The sequence below is a fragment of the Haemorhous mexicanus genome, chromosome Z, assembly GCF_027477595.1.
Source record: "Haemorhous mexicanus isolate bHaeMex1 chromosome Z, bHaeMex1.pri, whole genome shotgun sequence".
Classification (NCBI taxonomy): domain Eukaryota; kingdom Metazoa; phylum Chordata; class Aves; order Passeriformes; family Fringillidae; genus Haemorhous; species Haemorhous mexicanus.
The window spans coordinates 77572978-77592422 of record NC_082381.1 but is presented as its reverse complement, the minus strand read 5'-3'; the positions used below and the strand labels follow the sequence as shown (position 1 = coordinate 77592422).

The 19445-nt window shown below is 36.1% G+C and overlaps 1 protein-coding gene across 2 annotated transcripts in view; it reads left to right on the top strand.

Annotated features, from left to right (window-relative positions):
- The window catches only part of WDR70 (WD repeat domain 70), a 132715-nt gene that overhangs the window by 90179 nt on the left and 23091 nt on the right, over positions 1-19445 (top strand). For both annotated transcript variants that reach the window (XM_059873411.1, XM_059873412.1), the window contains exons 12-13: positions 5805-5889; positions 6894-7032. In XM_059873411.1, coding sequence (XP_059729394.1) covers positions 5805-5889; positions 6894-7032 — 224 coding nt within the window. The remainder of the gene's footprint in view (positions 1-5804; positions 5890-6893; positions 7033-19445) is intronic.

Here is a 19445-nt window from a genome sequence, read left to right as displayed (position 1 = left end):
GAATCATACCTATGATTCAAATTTGAATTATTTCACAGTTTACTACTTTTATTTGATACACCATGCAGTGCTGTGTTCCTGAAAGAGAATTTTACTGCAGTTAAGAAATATTTTAAGATAACTTTGATGATTGTATTACACATTTCCTGATCCGTGTTATTGTCTAGCAGTAATAATAGACTGAAAGGAAATCATTAGCTTAATTAAAAAAAAAAGTCCACTTTCGTTGCTTAGTTCTTCCATGGAAGATAAATGCCTCTCAATAGAACTGTCTCTTCTCTGTAGGTATTAATTCCTCATACAACTTTCTTAAGCAATATAATTTTCTGTCCTAATTGGAATTTTTATCTAATCTGTATTAAAAACATCAGAAGTTGATGACTGGAATTGACTTTCCAAAATAAACTTGAATGGAAAAAGAATTTGGAATGTTCACAGGACTGGGAAAACAGACTTGTGTTGTAAACTTCAGATAAAACTTTTATAAATGAGCCTTAGATAACAGAAGAAGACTTGAGAAGGCAAAGATGTATTTGAGGACTCATTAACTTCATTATCGGATAGGATGGTGTCTGTTGAAGATAGCTTTTCATGCGGCGATTTGTCTGCCCAGTACTTTGCACGCAGGTGCAAGCATACAAGCCAAGCTGTCTGGATGGAAAACAGCTGTAACCAGAAGCTCTGTGTATGCTTTAGCATTGCCCCAAGGCCAAATAAACAGGCCTGGGGGGAGGAGTATACATTAATGCTGGCTAACACTGTGCCTAACATATGTTTAGAACATCTGGTCAGTTTGGTACATAGACGGAATGAGATTACATACACAAAATACCAGAATGTAGGTATTCATAGATGAAAAAACTCTGAAGCAGTGGATGTGTTTCCTAGCCAAGTAGCTTGAGTTTTCGTTGTGTCCTCCCTGTGCTCCTGCCCCTGAAGGGGGTAGAGTGTCTGACCGGTGCATGTCGGTACAGGGAAATGCAGCTGATATTGGGTGTGGCCTCACTGGTTCTTTGTATGTCTTGCCACATTTCAGAGATTCCAAATGTTGTTTCCCAGAACACTTCTTTCAGAGTAAGGACTTTATAGCCTTATCCTTGCAGGCCCTGGACATATGGACACTAATGGCACTTGTGTTGTTTTGTAACTGCTGTTCAGGGTCCTGAGTTGAACTGCTGTTCAGAGTTCTGCTGCCACTCTACCCATCGTGAATGGGTTGGAAGTGGTGAGGTAAAAGCTCTTAAGCCTTTTTGTCCTTTCTGAACCAGACTTTTATTATGTGTGGACCTTCTCCTGCTTGGAAAATATGTGAACTGTGTGTCTTTCCATTCTGCACTAAGTAAAACACTGTGTCTGTCTGCCAGTGGTGATTGCCCCAAAAAAATTCACACAACCATACTTCAGGAAATTTAGGGCTAAACCTTGGCATGCTTTTAAATATAGCAGCAGACAAGGCTATTACTTAGTGAAGGGTATTCACTGCTGTCTTGAAACCTCCATTTATGCAAATTATCTTCTGTTTCATGTTTATTAATGTAGACCACATAAATGACTTTTTCTTATTTTTATTGCATGTGGCACTTTTACTTGCCTGCTCTTCCTCATCTGTCTCCAGTTTTTGTCTCGTGTTAAGCAGACTTTCATTTACTCAGGTTTTATCTTCCACACACTGCACTAAGCTGTATAAAATGTTGATTGATTGTTTGCAGAATGTAAGACTGCACAGAAATTTGGCCACTCAATGTGGATAAAAGTGCTACCTTTGTCTAGTGTATTAAGAGAAAAAAAGCTTTGTGTGCACTATGCTAGAAAGTAAAGAGGATTCATACCTTATTTTGACTTGTTTGGTTAGTGCTTTAATATGAGTATTGCTTTGGATCTGTACCAACAAAAGCAGATGTGGATCCAGCATTTGTAGATTAGCACACCTGCCAAGTGCTGAGGATCAAAGAGAGGATAGTTGTTTGGGGCATGGGAACTTTCATTGAAAGCCTGATGGACTTTCCTGCATCTGATGTAGATCTGTGTTGGATATGAGAAGATGAGGCATGGCTCAGCTGCAGGCACAAGGGAAAATAAAAACCTGAGGAACTGCTTATGAAAGTTTCCAGTGCTATTCTTATTGGATATTAGGTAGTAACTTGACAGAAACTTAAGAAAGTGATATTTCTGCATGCTTGAAACAACGAAGGGTAGTATTTGTGCAACATTTTCTTTGTTTAGCAGGGCAGAGATAAGAATTAGGATTGGACTTGAGGTCTTACTGTAAAAATTTTTTAAATTTTTTTTTGACTCCTGATAGTTTTTGTTGGTCTTTTTCCTTTTTTAATTTGACTTGTATTTCTTTATTCATTTTTAAATTGGTTTAAAACATAGAAACATGTATGCGCGAGGATTATGCAGCAGTATGTATAGAGGCTGTTTTGTGTAGTGTAATAACATACTGCTCTTCATAGTAAATCCAAACATTGGCATTTCAAAAATCAGATGGGTTTTTGTCAAGTAATATTTCTTAGAAGCTGAACACTGGTGTTCATTCAAACCATGGCAGAAGTACATTTACTAGTTTTAATAGGCATAGTCAGGTAAGTGCAACACTTGGAGCTTAAAAAGCAATATGAAAGTCTTCTAGTATCCTTCTAGCCATGTTTGTATGTTCATTCCATATGTTTAGAGAGGACGATGCACTTATTTGATCAGGCAGGTGATGCTGAGAAGTGTTCCAAATGTAGGTAGAGACTCCTCAATTTGTGACTTCCCTCACAGGATCTTTGTCTTTGGTCCTACTCTTTGATGCCTCCAAAAGTTGCCCTATAGTTGTTGCAGCTCCTCCTGTGGAACCAGTACAGAATGCAGAAGCCTGTACCTTGTTCTGTAAGGTGTCTTTCACATATGTAGTATAAGCCTTCACAGAAAGGCTCAGAGTTGATAAACATATTCTGGTAAACTTGTTATGGTATGTGTTTCCAAAGCTGTAACTTTTTAAAATTCCCATTTCCTATGTTTCTTTGCCTCATTGATCTCTGTGAACAATTTCTATCATCAAGCTTTGCTTTCAGCAGAGGACTCCCTCTTTTTAAACAGAGCGCTGCTGACTGTAGGCTTTGTGAATTTCTGGCAGCATTTTTGCTTCTTTTGGGCCTACTTGCATTCATGTGCTTGTCTTCCTGGTCAGTATCTTCTGAAAAGAAAAGAAAAAAAAATCAGATAAAATCTTTATAGTATTAGTGCTTCAGCTGTATTTTGACTAAAGAGCATTTGAAAAATGCCTATCTTTGCTCACCAAAGACTGCTTTTCAAGGACCTAATTGTTACCTCTTGATAAATCCAGTGCTCAATACTATTGGCATAACAGTGTCTTGACCTGATTATGTCACTCTTGAGCCTGTTTATTGGTATCCTTATTAAAATGGTGAAAAATAGCATTTCAAATGCTACTAAAAATGCTATAAAAGCTTTAAATAAGCCTGTCAGGCTTTGGAGAAGTCTACCATCAAGAAAAAATACGGAATGATCTGAGCAGACTATTTTCAATATTCATTCTGAATTGCTCAACTTGTTTCTATGCTTTTGTTTAAGGATAATTATATTTGTTCATGTATTATTAAAAACAGATCACAATTAACAGATCATAATTAAAAACAGATCACAACTGCTGCAGTTCTGTTAAAGCTGCCTCCTAAGCATTGATAGAAGTATCCTACTGGGAAAAATCCTTGGTGCTGAGGAAAGGCAATATTCTGTGATCTTAGTGACAGTGATTTCAACTTGAAATAAAATTAGATTTAGGAACCAATTTGCATTTGCACACTGGGAGTTTTAATTAGGAAAAGTGAATTGGAGCAAATTGTTAATGATGGTAAAGTTATACAGCATTAGCAAGTCAAGTCATTCTCCTAGCATTTTCCCCTCTCCAAATACTTACTCTTCTATTTCTAAACTATTTCAAGATAACACAATGTAGACTTGAAATTAACCCTAAATTTGAGTCCTACTAGAGTTTTAAAATTTTTTTATCTAGCCCATTACATTTTCTTGCAAGCAAAGGAGCTATAGCTACATGTCTGACTGCATTTTTCCTGCTAAAACCTGGCAGGACTACAGCTTGAAGATCATGTCAAGGCTCATTCCACTAGGAACAGAACAGCCTTGGCTGCTGGCCGTAGATCTGTCCCTATCCAGGAGATTTGCGAAGCGGCCAAATGCTGTCCTTTGCATACATTTATAAAGTGCTGGTGCTTTAGATGTAACATCTCGACGATAAGTGGGTTTTTTTTTTTTTTGTTTTGTTTTGTTTTTTTGTTTTTTTCTTAGGGGGTGAGAGGGAAAAGGGAGGGCTCATTTTACAAGACTAAATGCTTTGAAGCACTTGGGATGGAGTCTACTGGGAAACAATAAGAAAATACATATTCCCAAAACAGGGACTCAACATTTTTCTTTCTTGTCATTTTTTAGCTTCCCAATGAACAGAAATATACTCTACTCTAGATATCATTTATTTAAGTTGTCCACTTCTTAAAAATATTTTGTAGTAAGGAGTTATCCTAGTCTTTAATATAAACATACATGATGTACGAGGCCACACATTACTGCTTTCTCTGTAAAGGGCACTGCTGGCCTTGATTTCTTTTGTTACTTCTTTTAAAAACATTTTATTTCCAAGGCCTCCTTTGAGCTCTTGAGCTCAAAGGCTATGAATCCACAAAATACTTGTAGATAACCAAATTACTTTCCTGCAAGATTTGTACTTTGGAAGGAAGCTGATCTTGCCTCCTAGGTCAGAAAGATTTTGTAACTTTTTGTCTAGATATTTTTTAAGGGAATTGTTGCTTAAATGTCCTTCTTTTTACCCTTGAAAGTGTTGAGGCACTGCTGTCAAATGCTAGGACGTGTCTAGGTGCTTGAGTGAGGTACTTCAAAGCTCAGATTCTGTAGCTCATCTCATGCTGGAAATATGTGTTCCAGAAGGACAATCAGAGAGGATATGTAGATGTCTCTCAGAATAACTAATTAATCTCTTTTTATTTACCCCAGTTCTCATTTTGTTAATATGTCGTAACTTTTCAAAAAGGGATAAACAGCCTGACTTTTACTGGCCTACAGTCACACCATGTTTATCAAACACAGATGAAAATTGCTACAAATCTCTTTTTGTAACCTTGATTTTGGCTTTATAACTAAAGGTAGTGTGGTGAAAATGTTTCATTACAGTAAGTGTGGTTTCAATTGCTTCCCTTCACCCCATTCCCTGAGGATTTCTGACTGATTCCAGGGCCTCTTCTCCATACTGAGATAGCAGTTTGTTGCCTGCTAAAGAAGGGAGAAGACTTTCATGTGATTTTCATGTTCTTCCTGATTGCTTTTTCAGGACAGGTAAAAACCACACATATAAAACTTATTTAGTTTTTGATCTAGACCATTCATGGCAACATTTTTAATTTCTTTAGATATCTTGAAATTTGGTCCTGGAAGCAAAGCATCAATGCTCACAAACCAAGAATAAATTAGTGATTGAGTCATCTGATTCCCCTGTGAATGGTGGTTCTTAATAGGAGGGATTGCCACAATAGACTTGAGCCGTTGAGGTGAAATTTCTGGTATACTGGAGGGCTACATATTGAGCTTCTCAACCTTGCACTGTCATGGTCACTTACTGAGGAAAAACTTACAAATTGTTCCCATTTTGGATGATTCTATTATACAATTTTGTTCTCCTCTCTGAAATAGAGAGTGAAATTTTCTGACATGTGTGAGTTCTTGATTTGAATTCTTTATTGCTAACCTTTGTCTCTTCTGTTTCATAGGAGATGATACTTTAAAAATATGGGATATTAGACAATTTAAAAAACCTCTTAATTCAGCAGATGGACTGCCCAGCTTCTTTCCAATGTAAGTATTCTAATTTATTCCAACAGCAGAAATAGCAGTATTTTTACTGAATGGGGAAGGGTTCTGTTGGAGTTCTTATCCTCAGTTGTCTCTAGGTCCACAGTAGTGAAGAGCAGAATGTACAAGGAGAACTGTGTAGTGACAATTCCTATCTATTTTAGGGATTCACATTGCTTTAAAAGATTTTTGTGATATTTTAGTCTCATATATCTTAAGTCTAATTAGATTAGTAACATTTCAGGAGGAAATGTGTGTGTAATGAGATATAGATGTAAATCTTATTTAGTCTATAATTATTAAAAAAAGAGCTGAATGAAAAACTAGACATAACAGGAAGGTACATGATATGAATTCAGGTTACAGTGTCAGAAATACTGATTTTATTTTGCTGCATAGTACTAAGTATTGTTTTCAATATTTTTATTGGTCTCATCTGCATTTCTATTGCTGTAATACAGCTAAATCCCCTAAGGACTGTTTGTAATTTTGAAATAAGATCTTAGAAAGACAAGTCATGGACAGCTCAATCTTAATTCCATTTTGTAACACAGAGGAAAAATAAACAGAAAAATATTTCTGGCCAATGTATAAACATACCACCTTGCATCACTGAAGAATGTATCATCAGCAAAACCAGATTTCGTTATTAGCACATTTTTTACTTAATGATGACAGCCAGATTTTAAAGTACTTTTTTTTTGTTGCTGTTTCTTGTATTGAAAAGCTTGCAAGACTTTTGAGTGGAGGAGAGTTTTGCGGGGAGGAGGATTTTTACTGAATCTGCCAGTTGTGCACATCTTGTGCACAACTGTAATAACAATTGTGACAGGTAACTCTAATTGATAACTACAGCAATAAATGACAGCTCACAAAATACTTTTCAAGCTTTGTCTGAAAAGGACTAAAAAATAGAAAAGATTGTTTTAAGGAATACAATTTATATCTAAGTTCTTGATGTGTTAATTATTTATCCATCCAGTGAGATTCTTTGTTTTCTTCAACAGGACAGATTGTTGTTTCAGTCCAGATGATAAGATCCTTGTCACAGGCACCTCTGTTAAGAAGGGTGGTGGCAGTGGGAAGCTGTTTTTCTTTTATCGTGAGACCTTCCAGAAGCTGTATGAGATAGAAGTTACAGATGCTGTATGTATTTTAGTTTAATCATCTCTTCAAAATATGAATGAAATCATATTCATATGCTTCTTTTCCCTTATACAGGTCATTACCTACTAACACTATTGTGATTTTCCTATTCCATGATAAAGAGATAGGGCTAGAGTAATCTGAATAATTGTTTCAATTAAATTTAAAAAAAAAATCCTAGGACAAGATGTTTAAGCAGTAGAGCTTCCCTGCTCTGTTGTTAGCATTGCATTGCTCAAGGATTTCTGTGAGCCCTTCTAGATCTGTGGAGTGGGACACAAATCCTAAAATATGTAGATTTTTATGTTGTTTCACTAGTTATCATGATGAAGTGGCTTATTGTGACAAAACTCGTTTTTGTCCATGAGACCAGATTAGTGGTTACTCTAGGATGTGTTTCTAGTTTGTCTAAATGCAACAATTTGCTGCAAAAAGAAGGCATTATTAAGAAATCCATCAAAAAGACCATTCTCACCAGTTACTACAAAAACCTAAGGCTGTGAACCTGTAATACAGAAGAGTCTGTTCATGGCTTGAACTGTTGACCTATTCCCTTGTGCAGAAGGGAAAAGCTCAATACCATAGATGAAAAAGTCCTTTTACTCTTGTGATATACAAGTAAACTTATGGGTGGTAACAAACACCCATAAGGCATGTTATTTCATCCATAGGAGTGGGTGAAATTACAACAGAATTGCCACTGATAAGTATGGCAATGTATGTCCCTTTAGCTGTTGGAGTATTTCAGGTTATCAATTTTGTCACTTTGTTTCAGAATACCATTTTTTCCTTCTGCACTTTTTTTAAGCCAGCACAACAGGTTTTCCTGGCACAGCAGACCAAACCTCCTTCTGCTGGATGCTGTTTTTACACCACCATCTTTGCATTTTCTTTTTGAATACTGCTTTCTCCATAAGTCCATCCCAGGGTAAAATCTGCTTATGGATGGATTTCTTATATCTATAATTTTGGTGGCTGCTGTCTTGGAAATTAAAAATGCTGAATTCTTACCAAAGCAGAAAACACATGTTTTTTCCTAGTGCAGAAAAACACCTGTTTTCATCTTAAACATATAATCTAAATAGAAAGGAGTTTAATATGATTTTGGAAGTTTTTCTTACTGCTGAATAATTTCTCCAAATACAGCAGAAATTGGCTTTTATATTTTTCTCCTGTGGAACATGCCAAACCACAAACCAAGCTAAACTCATGAGAATTTCTAGAGGATTTTTATTTTCTTCTACAAGCCTTATAACCAAGTACTTACAACTTTTGTCTGAGAGAAAACATGAATGCCTCAGTATCTCCTCTGAAACTTAATGACAGAGAAAACAACTACATAAGCTAAAGTGCAAGAAGTAGATTTTTGTAGGAGCTCTCCTGTCCGTGGGCACCGAAAACAAAATAGTTTCATAATTCCATTCACAATGAATTTGAACTCCCTAGACCTGAGTGTTTGGAGCTGGTCATGATGGCATCTCCTTTTAGTAATGGTCATGTCAGTAACAGTGTGCAGAAATTTCACTTAAGCTCTAAGGCTGCAACAGGGAAAAGTTATCAATGATGGATCCTGTATCTCCAAAAGCATTTAAATATTGAGAAATACTTCTCGCCAGTCTTTTTTTGCATTCAAAGAAATTTTTGTTTTTATTTGGAACCTTTGTCTTCTCAGTCTTGGAAATTAATGGTCAGTTTACTTGCCAAGATAGATTGTGCGACAGGGGAGTCCACAAAAGATTCCTTTACTCTCAGTTTCTCTTAGAATTAAGAGCTAAATTTCTGTTCTTTGTTTAAAAATGCAGAAGAGACATGAAACGGAGACCCAACAGTAAGAAACTGTCAATAAACAACTTCATTTGGGCCACTAATATAGTAAAATTTTAAGTATGTGTACAAGTCTAAGCAGGTTCATAATTTTATATTATAAATTTGTATAGGTGCTGATATTTATATAGTACTCTTTAAGACTGTAGTAAATCTCTTTGGTCTATAGAGTTTTAATGCTGCTGGTTTTCTTCATTTGTAGTTATAAAATTTAAGACTGTCATTCTTCTGCTTTGCACAGTGGAAATGAAAATAATGGAACTAATAGGTGAAGAATTTAGACAAATACTGACATAATTTTCAGTGAGTCAGCCCTACCAATACCTGTACAAGAAGTCTGTCTAGTTTATAACTTTAACTCTACACATCTAAGGAAAACACAGTTTAGCATATCAATCTGAATATAAAAGAAGAAAAATTCCTATAAGCGGTCATACAAAATAAAAGCAGTATACTTTTTCAAGGTCTTTCTACTGTTTGTATCTTTTGGCTTTTTTGTTAGTGTTCTTTACTTGTTCTACTCAAATTACTGTGTTTGATGAAATATAAACGCATAAAGGCATGCTAAAAGCAAATGAATGTTCAAGAAGCTGGCTTTTATGTTCTGTAAGCAGTAAATGCTGTTTGTTGGAAAGATCATTGGTCTGTAAACTGGGAGATTAATATCTTGTGTGTAGTTTATCAAAGCATTTTTTTCAGAAGTGCAGTAATTACTTTCTTTCTACCGGCTACTTTCCTAGTTTCCATTTTTTCCCTTATACTCTCAAAAATAGCAGTTGGCATTTAGCATTAGTGTAATTAAAGATAAACACATAATGTTTATCCAAGACTTCAGTTTGTTTTCTGCAACTAAGTATTACACTTCTTTACATTTTCCATATTACCTAGTGCTGAAATATGTAATTTTACTTGTTTGGGGTTTTTTTAGGCATTACAGAGTTGAAGTTATGCTATGCTATATGTGTAATAAAAGCACAAGTGCACCAGTGTCTGTCTCTACAAAGAGCCTGATGTGCACTCATTTCTAATGAAATAATTTCAGTGAGATTCAGTACATATTGCTAAAGAAAAAAGGCGTCTTTATTAACTTTTTGAAGGTAATTGTATAGCAGTTTAGTGGTAGAATGTATATAATGAGAATAACAGAAAATCTACTGAAATTTTCTCAGTATCGTATAAACTATTCATGTGTTACTTTTTAAATTTTACAAGGATGTTTTAAAGGGAAATGCCAGCAAGCCTAGAAAATTGAAAAGCAGTAAAGAGCAGTAAACATTTTCTTAAACCTCCTTGGTAAATAGCCAGTGAAATTGGCCTGAGAGTGAACTTAGTGGGTAATGAGAAAATACTTAATGGGAATGTTTGACCAAAGCTGTGTCTGGCATTCCTCTCCATCATACCACACAAACCTTTTTTCACCTTTTCTTTCAAGTTTTCATGGGAAAATCCATTACTGTTTCAGAGCTGCTGGAGTGAAACCTTGTGGTTTTACTAATGGGCTAACAGTCTGATTAGGTTCTGCTGTTGTGGCTGGGTACAGAATATTAATTTGCTTTTTTCCTCTTGTATTAGTGTTTTGGGGTTTTTTGTTTCTCAGCCACAATCTGTATTTAAATAGCTGTGTTGTTGTGTCCACTTCTGAATGCCATCCCACCATGTAGGCATTGGGACTTTTGTAGAATTCAAGTTTCTTAGATAAATAGCAATGCTTTTTGAAGAAAGCTAGTGTCAGAAGAGCTGGAGACCATGGGCTCTGTCTCTGGCCAGTAGCTGGAGGAGGTGTGAACAGGGCAAAGACAAAATTGTTGGTTCTTCTCTGACCATCCTTTCTGCTTTCAGTGATTGCTGTTTTCACGATATCTTGATGCAGATAGAGGAATTTTGCAGTTAATAGCACTCAATGAATTCTTTCTTTCCCTGAGTTTATCAAGGAGAGAAGTCACCCGTGCTGCAGGTTATGGCAGGGTCCTTTACTTACTGCAGGTTACATCAAAATTACATCAGGGTTGGAACGCCCGCCTCTGCCACTCTCATAAGAAAGCTGATTCTCTGTGTGCAGTTCCCCAGCTTTGCTCTGGCTCAGTGTGTACAAGTAAAATTGGAGATTTTGAGGGCTTTGTACTGACCGTGGTCATGTTTACTAAATTGTACAGAATTCCATCTTTTTAATGGAACTTGAAAATATTCTGTTACGAATGTTTTCATAGTTTTTCTGTCTCTGATGGCAGGAAACAATACTGCCAGAATATGGGGCTACAGAGCTTAAGTCCAGAAACTCAGAGGCTGTTTCCCTTTCTTTTTGTCAGGTAGCGTGAGAGGCAGGAAGACCTGTAGCTGCTGTGGAATGAGGTCTCACCTATGGGATATGCAGTCTGGAAGGGAAGGGAAGTTACACTGCCAGATGAAGGCCAGGGAGGGTTTATTCCTAATTCTTGCTTTGGTTATGCAAGCATGAGATCTTCATGGGAACCAGTTAAAAATACCTAGTGTATGGGAAAAAGAAATGGGTATACAGCATTCCCCCAGTATCAGTTTAATTTTAAATAGCTGTGGATAGGCACTTGAATCACTCTCACATGTCTGTCATTCATTTGGCTACTTCCAGCAGATCTCCCGGTAGTTATCCTTATTACAGACAAGATTGATCTTGGCAGCAGTAGAGTACTCATTTTCCCCATATGGAAGGGACAAGTATTACACCCCATTACTGCCAAGCAAGAATGGGCACTGAGAAAGGAAAAAAAAAAAGAAATTAGACAATTACAGGAATTGCTGATTTTTAATGAAAATGGAAGTAATAATTTAATTTAAAAATGAACCAAGGTTATGAGTTTGTGTACATTATAAAATGAGATGCACAAGTTTTTAAAATATCCCACAGAATTTTGTAGATAAGCAGCAGTCCAAATCTATAGTTTTATGGTTGTTTTGGGAAACCTATTTCTGTTAGGAGGATTCTTCAATATTTTCTTAGTTTCTCAAATATAAGCAAAAGTTAAATTATTAAATACGTCTGAAAATACCTCTAAGGGATGTTTCAGGAAGGTCTTCTGGGACAAGCTATAAATAAAGCTTCTTTTTAGATGAAAGAATGAAAAGGAAAGAAGGAATAAGGAATATGAACCTTCCAGCATCCTTTATGCATGGTTGCTTTAGGATTGCAGTATTTCTTTCCTTGACGTTAAACAATATCATTTACTATTTATAAGGTGCAGTAATATAGTAAAGGGCTTTTCCACTGTGGCCCATTTCTCTGAGATTTAAAGCTTTTCTTTATTTAAAAAAAATAAATTCTTTTAAATTTGCAAGAAATATCATGTGACTTCTGGTTTTTTTGGTTTTTTTTTAAAGCCATTTGTTTTATTTTTATGGAAAATCCATATTTCCACAATAGGTAAGTTAATACAATATTTAAGGCCCAGTACATTTATGTGGTTTTTTAAGTGAACAAAAATACCATCTAGTATAAGAGGTGAATTACAGGAATGTGTTTTCTTTTATAGTGGTAACCTGTCAATGTTTATTTTCTGCTTCCATATATGTAAGGACAATGTGGTCCTTCCTTTTGTGTATCCTGGAGCAGCATGTACTTTGTTTTAGGGGAGATGTCACTAGAGGTTTAAGGTATGCAAAGTAATAAACTGAGAGAGTTTTGTCCCTGTAACAGAGAGTGGGAGTGCACATGAAGGTTGTCTCCTTTAATTTTATGATATATGGAGATGAAAGTGTGGCTCTAATTTTAACATACCAAGTGTTTTTAAATGCCTGACATTGCAGTGACAAGGGAAACAGGTTGCCACCTTGATTAAGTTACTTTTTTATTCATCAAAAGAGGAAAATATTATTCAGTGGCTCCACGCTCTTGTAAAAATATATTTTATAGCTGTACCTTGAAAGTTGAGTGGTAGAGCATTGTTATCCATGTTTTCTGTAATGAAATCCTTCTTTAAAATAATGGTCTCTGAAAATAATTTTAGGGTATTTCTGGTTTCTACCAGAAATGGAGCACTGTAAGTTTTATTCGTTTCTGGTCCATTTTCTATTGAATATTTCCACACATTTTCTAAGTCATGTTTCACAAGGGAAAAACATTAGTATTCTTTCCTCCACTACTGTATTCTCATGAGTATTTTAAACCTAATGATCGCAGGTCACTACATTGTAGATACTCCCTAACTTCCCACCTTATTTATTGTAGTTGGCTCTTTTCCTTGGAAGAGCTCCAGGGGAATCTTGAACATGAAGATTTTTGCAATTGGGGTTTACAGTAGATTTGTAAATATAATATTAGTACATTTCTATTATGTGAGCAGCTTTTTTTTTTTAAATCAGAGCATACATAGTATGAACATGTGTTAACCATATTTTTGCTCAAAAGAAGAAACAAATGGAAGCATTTGTTATTCAGATTGGCAGACATTTGAAAATGGCATACTTCTAAATCTGTTATTTAAGTTTTTATTATTATTTAGAACTCAGCAGTTTTATAAGAGTTACACAGTTTTATCCCCTCTTCTGGTGCTTCCAGGAGGCTGACCAGCTGTTTCCAGGTGGAGCAGCATGGCAAGCCAGGTAGATGGCTGTTGTATCACCCCTCTGCTCTAAGACACCAGTGGAAAGGGATTATAGAGTGTGCAGTGGGAATTGGCCTCATTATCAATGATCTTAAATAATTGTATAGAAATGATAGTATTTCTGCAGATAAGATTGTTGTTATCTATGGATTAGTATTTCAAGTGTCTGATTTTTTTTTAATTTTTCATTTAAATTCCAGTTGCTTAGAGCTGGAGAGAAATTATTTGTTAACGTAGGTGAAAATGTGTTGAAACACTTTCTTGAAAATCTTTAGGGCCTGATTCTGAACTTCACGAAGTATATGTGAGAGAAATGTTTCTTTTAAAGCATTGAGATTTTTGAGACAGATCTTTTCTACTGCCTCTAAGTTAGAATGCATATGGATCTTTCCTCATCATGAGACTTTTAGTATATTTTGATGCATTTTCCTCTCTTAAGTAGTGTATGCATTCTTGCTGGGATGTATAAAATAAAACATGGCAGAGGTTTCTTTTAGTTCATGAAAACTGTGAGCCGCCTAAAACACATCTGTGAAAGTTTGTACAAAGACTAGATTCGTATCCACTGCACAGCAGTCTAAATATTTGAAGCTGCTAAACAGTTCCACACCTTATTGTAAAATGGAAAAGCTTGAGAGCCCCTGCTTTAATATATTTCTTCATTACAGAAGTTGTTTAAAAGCTCTAGTAGCCAAACAAGAATGGGAAACAATCTTGTGGTAGTGGGAAGCTGTCTTCAGCAGTTGGTATGTAAACATCTGATGTTTTATTCAAAATTGTATTAAATAAATGGGTGTGTTTTCCTGAACTAACTTGGTACATTTCCCTTCTCTTATGGGGAGACATATTGCTAAAGTCAGAAGGACTTAATGTACAAGTCCTAGAACTATAGAAGATGGCTACACTGAGATTTCTTCCCTCTATCCAGCCCAAGTTTGAAATTGCTTCCCCCTCTCAAATACAAATATAGTATAAGCTTGGGTAACAGATGATGTCAATTTATAAGGTAATTTTTTATAAGTTTACTAAGTAGTATTTGAGCTCCTGTGCTGCAAGCATGAAAGATACTGCAAGTGGTTCTTCACTGTAAATATGTAGGACAGTTTTATACAAAAAAGGACAGAATAGATGTGCTAAATAAACTAGTTGCATGCATGCTTGCACTGATTTTGACAGACAAGGCTTTTTTCAGAAGGACTGGAATTTGTAGCGATTACATTTAAGATAAAGACTCAGTTCAGTCAGAAAAGCTCCACTTAGCACTGCTGGGGTCACCTGTCCTTATGGAATCCACGACCACGGTCAGAATGTCATTTTACATGTTTGCTGTCTTCCCTGCTGACATGTCCCTCATCTGACTGCCTAGACAGCCAAGTGCAGCGAATCCAAGCAGTGCTGTTCAAACAGAGCCCATCACATACCGTCACAGCCACTGAAGCAAAGCTTTCACATGGGAAAGAGAGAAGGTTTGTTTAAGTTTTTCTTCTCCTGACCAAAAATATTTTCTTAGGTCAGCAGCTCCTGCTTTCACTTATTTATTGTGTAGCTTCAGAACAGATTCTGAGGAATTATTTATTAGATTGTAGGTTAGGAAAGGGGTAAGCAACAAGGGCAAATACACATTTTTTTTCTGTTTAACCCCTATTCAGTGTTTAAGTATCTCCAGAGCTACACCTGATGAAGCTTAAGTTTTCCAGATTTGTTGGGCAGTTTTAGAAGTTTGTATCTGGTGTATTCTTCTGCACTAGGACTATTCAATATGGGTACCAGGATTCTTTATCTTCTGCTGTGGAGTTTCATCTAAGTAGCACAACATGCTGTAATATAGATCCTCATTAGTTTTCTGTTTTTCTTTTATAGCTGTTCTGGCCGCTCTAGGCTGTAGGGATTCACCTGACCAAATATAGCTGTCTACAGCTGATCCAGTCACCCTAGGCTCCTTTTCTAATCAACAGAGAAAAATAAACATACTCAGACTGTGATTTTATCCCATCCTAAATTAGATCTCTCAAACAGGTTAGCTGAAGTCCACTGTAAAATGCTTATTTCTCTCTGTTAAGTTTAAAAGGAGATATTTGTAGACATTTAAAGAATAGTTCTCCAAAGATTAAAAGTGTAGACATGTTAAGTTTGATGAAACAAATCCCACCTAAACTCTTCACTTCCCTCTGTGGGTGTTTATTGTCTTCTACTAAAGCGCTGGAACATTTAATCTCTCGTTTTCTGACCTTGCCAATAGCAAAGTAGGAGATAATGGGTTACTTTTGCATTCATTTCTGTTATTTAAGAATTTTTGACTGTAGGCAATTCACAGGAGAAAAGCCTGCCAGTCTGTGAAAGGCTTGTGCTAGCTGAGAGCAAAGCCTACGCTCTCCTACTTGCACCTGATTTCCCAACAACTGTCAAAACATCAGCAGCTTCACCATGGAGTTACTGAACTTCATCTAAAGTATAAGGCTTTTAAAGAAACATCAAATGCTCCTAAATTTTTGTTTCATAGGTTGGAGGTGTGTGAAAACCTAGCATTAGCATGTTTCCTTTCCATTTTCAGTATTTATGTGGAATTAACAGTATTTTTTTCTAGTGGCTATTTGGAAGATGACTTGATTTTCCCTGTTTACAGGTGGAATGTTGACTGCACATTCAGCACAGGGAAAGTATGAAGATTAGCTGTACATATTAGCTGTGTATATCAGAATAATTCAGTAGAGATTTCCAGCTTCTCGGGGTAGTTTAATGTAGGGATGGAAGTAGATAGATGTAGTTTGCAAAGCAGATTTGTTGTCAGTGTTTTCATTTAAATAGTTTGCACTAACAGCCAAACTATGGGAGGAGACAATAATTCAGTGGACTTTGCCTAAAAGTCTGATAACTGCTCTTAACTGATTAGTCATATCTGGTGTTTTGGAGCAAACATATAAGCCAGTTGAAAGTCAAGAACAGCCAGAGAAGAGCAAAAATGTGTACCTGAAGTGAAGAGAAAGAAAAATGGAAAATGTTTATTCCAAGAGTGCTTAACTGATATGGAAACACGTTTTTCTTTCCTCTTAGCTGCATGACAGGAGAAGATTTAGTAATGAACTTGAAAAAATTGATACATTATAGTGTGTTATCTGAAAAAACACTTTACATTAAATGTTCCTTTTCAACGATAACTGCATGGTACTTAAGGTTAAAACTTAACTGTCTTTAGGGAGAAAGGGTAGTTTCTAAAGAAAACAGTGTCTGACTGAGAAGCCTAAGACCTCCTGAAGGAGGGAAAAGAAGTTAAAACATCACTGTAAAATATGGCCCCTCTGATTTAATTTTGCAGTAGCAAGAAGAGAATATAGTCCTGTTGACCTAAGTGCTCCAGAAGTGTTTGGTGATTCCTACTTATGTCCAAAATATGAAAGTTCTTGGAATTTTTTGAAAAATGGTGAAATCATTATCATGCCAGTCTTGTTACAATTATGACCTCCATATGCGTATACACATACATGTCTGTTTAATAACATTTTGCTAACAGAAAAAGATTAACTGTTATCATGGGGCTTGTTTACATAAAAAGTTAATGAGATTTTGTTGAATCTCAGCTGAAATGCACCAAATAAAAAACTATTCAATGCCTTTTTACAAGATCAGCTCACAGACATGTAGAATGTCAGTAGAGGAATTCAAGAGGGCAGTGATGGACAGAAACCTTCCCTTAGTCTTTTACAGCAGAGTGAAGGAGGATAGAGGTGAATAATGCTTTCAAGAGACATTCTTTATATGTGTTATTGTTATTTTGTTACATAATGAGCAACCTCATTGTGAGCAACCATTTTGGTAGATCAAAAGATACTAGTAAGGTTAAGTGACTGCTCAGGCTCTAAAATGCTGCAGAAAAATCTTTTAGGTCTAAGATACAAAGTTTATGTGAAGACTGTAATTCATAGGAACTAGGAATAGTTGCTGCATGATGCAGCATTGATTAAGACATTTATGCTTTTTTTCTTTATGTGTTTTATCACAGCACGTCCTCTCCAAAGCTTTTCACCGTCCAGATAATCACTGCCTATGTGTGATCTCTTACCATTAATTATTACCATTAATTATTATATCTCTTACCATAGTCCCTCTTACTAGGAATAATTAACCTTCCTGCCTGACCTGTACTGACCCCTCTGAGACTGCACTTCCCATCCTGGATCAGCTCTATCCACTCTCTAAAACGGAGTGGTTTTATCTGAAGTGTGGTCCAGGGAACTGAATTTTGCCTTTCTTGCTGCAGTCTCAAACCATCTTAACAAGCAAAGATCCAGGAAAATTCTTCCAGTCCTTGACATCAGTCTGTAGTTTTCATGACCTTACGAGCTTCATAGTTTCATCTTAGGGGGTGAATTTTCCACTCGTATGCCACAAATCATTTAAATCTTTTCTTGCTGACCTTGTAAAATGCCTTCTCTGCATTGTTTACTCCTGTCAGGGTGTTGCCCAAGTACTCTGGAAAGTTTCAGTTGAGGTAATTGGCTTTTGCTTGCTGACAAATCTGCTTCAGTTATTTTTCACTGTGCCTGTTAAACACAGGGCTGTATTCCTAGGCCAGAATAAGTGTCCCATTCTGTGTTACAGAGAATGAGGTTTCAGTTTCTCACTTAGAGACACTGCTCTTAACTCTTGTCAAAGCACTATTATTTGTTCAGTACCAGAAAAGCTGTATGTGTAGTTGCATAGTGAGCTCACCTAGATGGAGAATTACCTGACAGAAAAATTATTTGGTGTTCTTTACTTGGTGTTGAACAGAGCACCAACAGCTCTGTTCACATGACTCAAAGGGAAATAGAGAGCTGAGAACAGACTGGTAGGAGTGAGACTATTTGGGAACTACCCCAGAACTGCCTAAAACAGTGATACCCACTGAATCTGTTCTGACCTCTTTCACAGTGAGAATCAAGAGAGTAAACTTGCAGTTTTCGCTTTTGGGTAATATCTTTAATGTTTTCTCTGTCTGTCTTCACAAAAATACTTTGACAGTGTTTTCCCAGTATTTCCCAATGCAAGCTACTGTGTTTGTGTATGAATAGACATTGCCAAGGGCTTTTCAGATTTATTTAATTTGAAGAACCTAATACTTCTGCCATAGCAAAAACGCCAAACAACTTTTAAATCATTACTAGTAATTATGTTTTGTAATTTTCTTATAATCACAGAGCTGGCCACATCAGTCTATGGAAAAATTATTTTCAGGATTTTGTATGACCAGCTTCCAGGACTTGATGCTCCAAAAGCATAGTGTCCAAAACATTCAGCCATCAGAGAAATCTTTTTTTCAAATGTTGAAGATGTTTGTGTGATGATGCATTTTATCATTCTTCTTTGTTACAAGACATTTTCCATTTGCTAAGCTATGACCTGACATTTTTTTACTTTCAGAATCTACATAGGTTTTTCTTGTTTTAAATGGAAGAAAATTATTTGCAGTTTGTGGTTGGATTTTAAAGTTTTTTTACAGTAGGGCTGGTTGTACATTGAAACAGGTTGCTGAAAGAGACTGTCGAGTTTCCATCCTGGGAAATATTGAAAACCAAACAGGGTGATGTCTGTAGTATCTGACCATGCTTTGAGAAGGATGGTTGAATTCATCATCTCCAGAGCTCTCTTCTAACCACAACCATTCTAGAGTTGTGAAAAATTCTGTATCAGTAGATGGGTACCTACCTACATGTGGAGGTAGGCAAAGGCAGGAAAAAACTTCTATATCTGCAATTAACATACTTACTTGCCTGGAGAACTGGGAGGTATAACCTTCTTTGAGATGGAATTCGATGTTTAGCATTTCCAGTGATAAAGATATCTACCTGAGTTATTCTAGGTGGAAGCAGTTGAGAAGTTAGAGGCATCAAAGAATAAATGCTCTTTAAGTGTTTATTATGTTTATGTGATAAAGTTTCTCCTTACCCTTCTCTCCCAGTATTAAGACCTAGCCTACAATTATCCCTTTGTTGTACAGTTAATGAGAATTTTGACTTCTTTAGGATTAAATAATTGGAA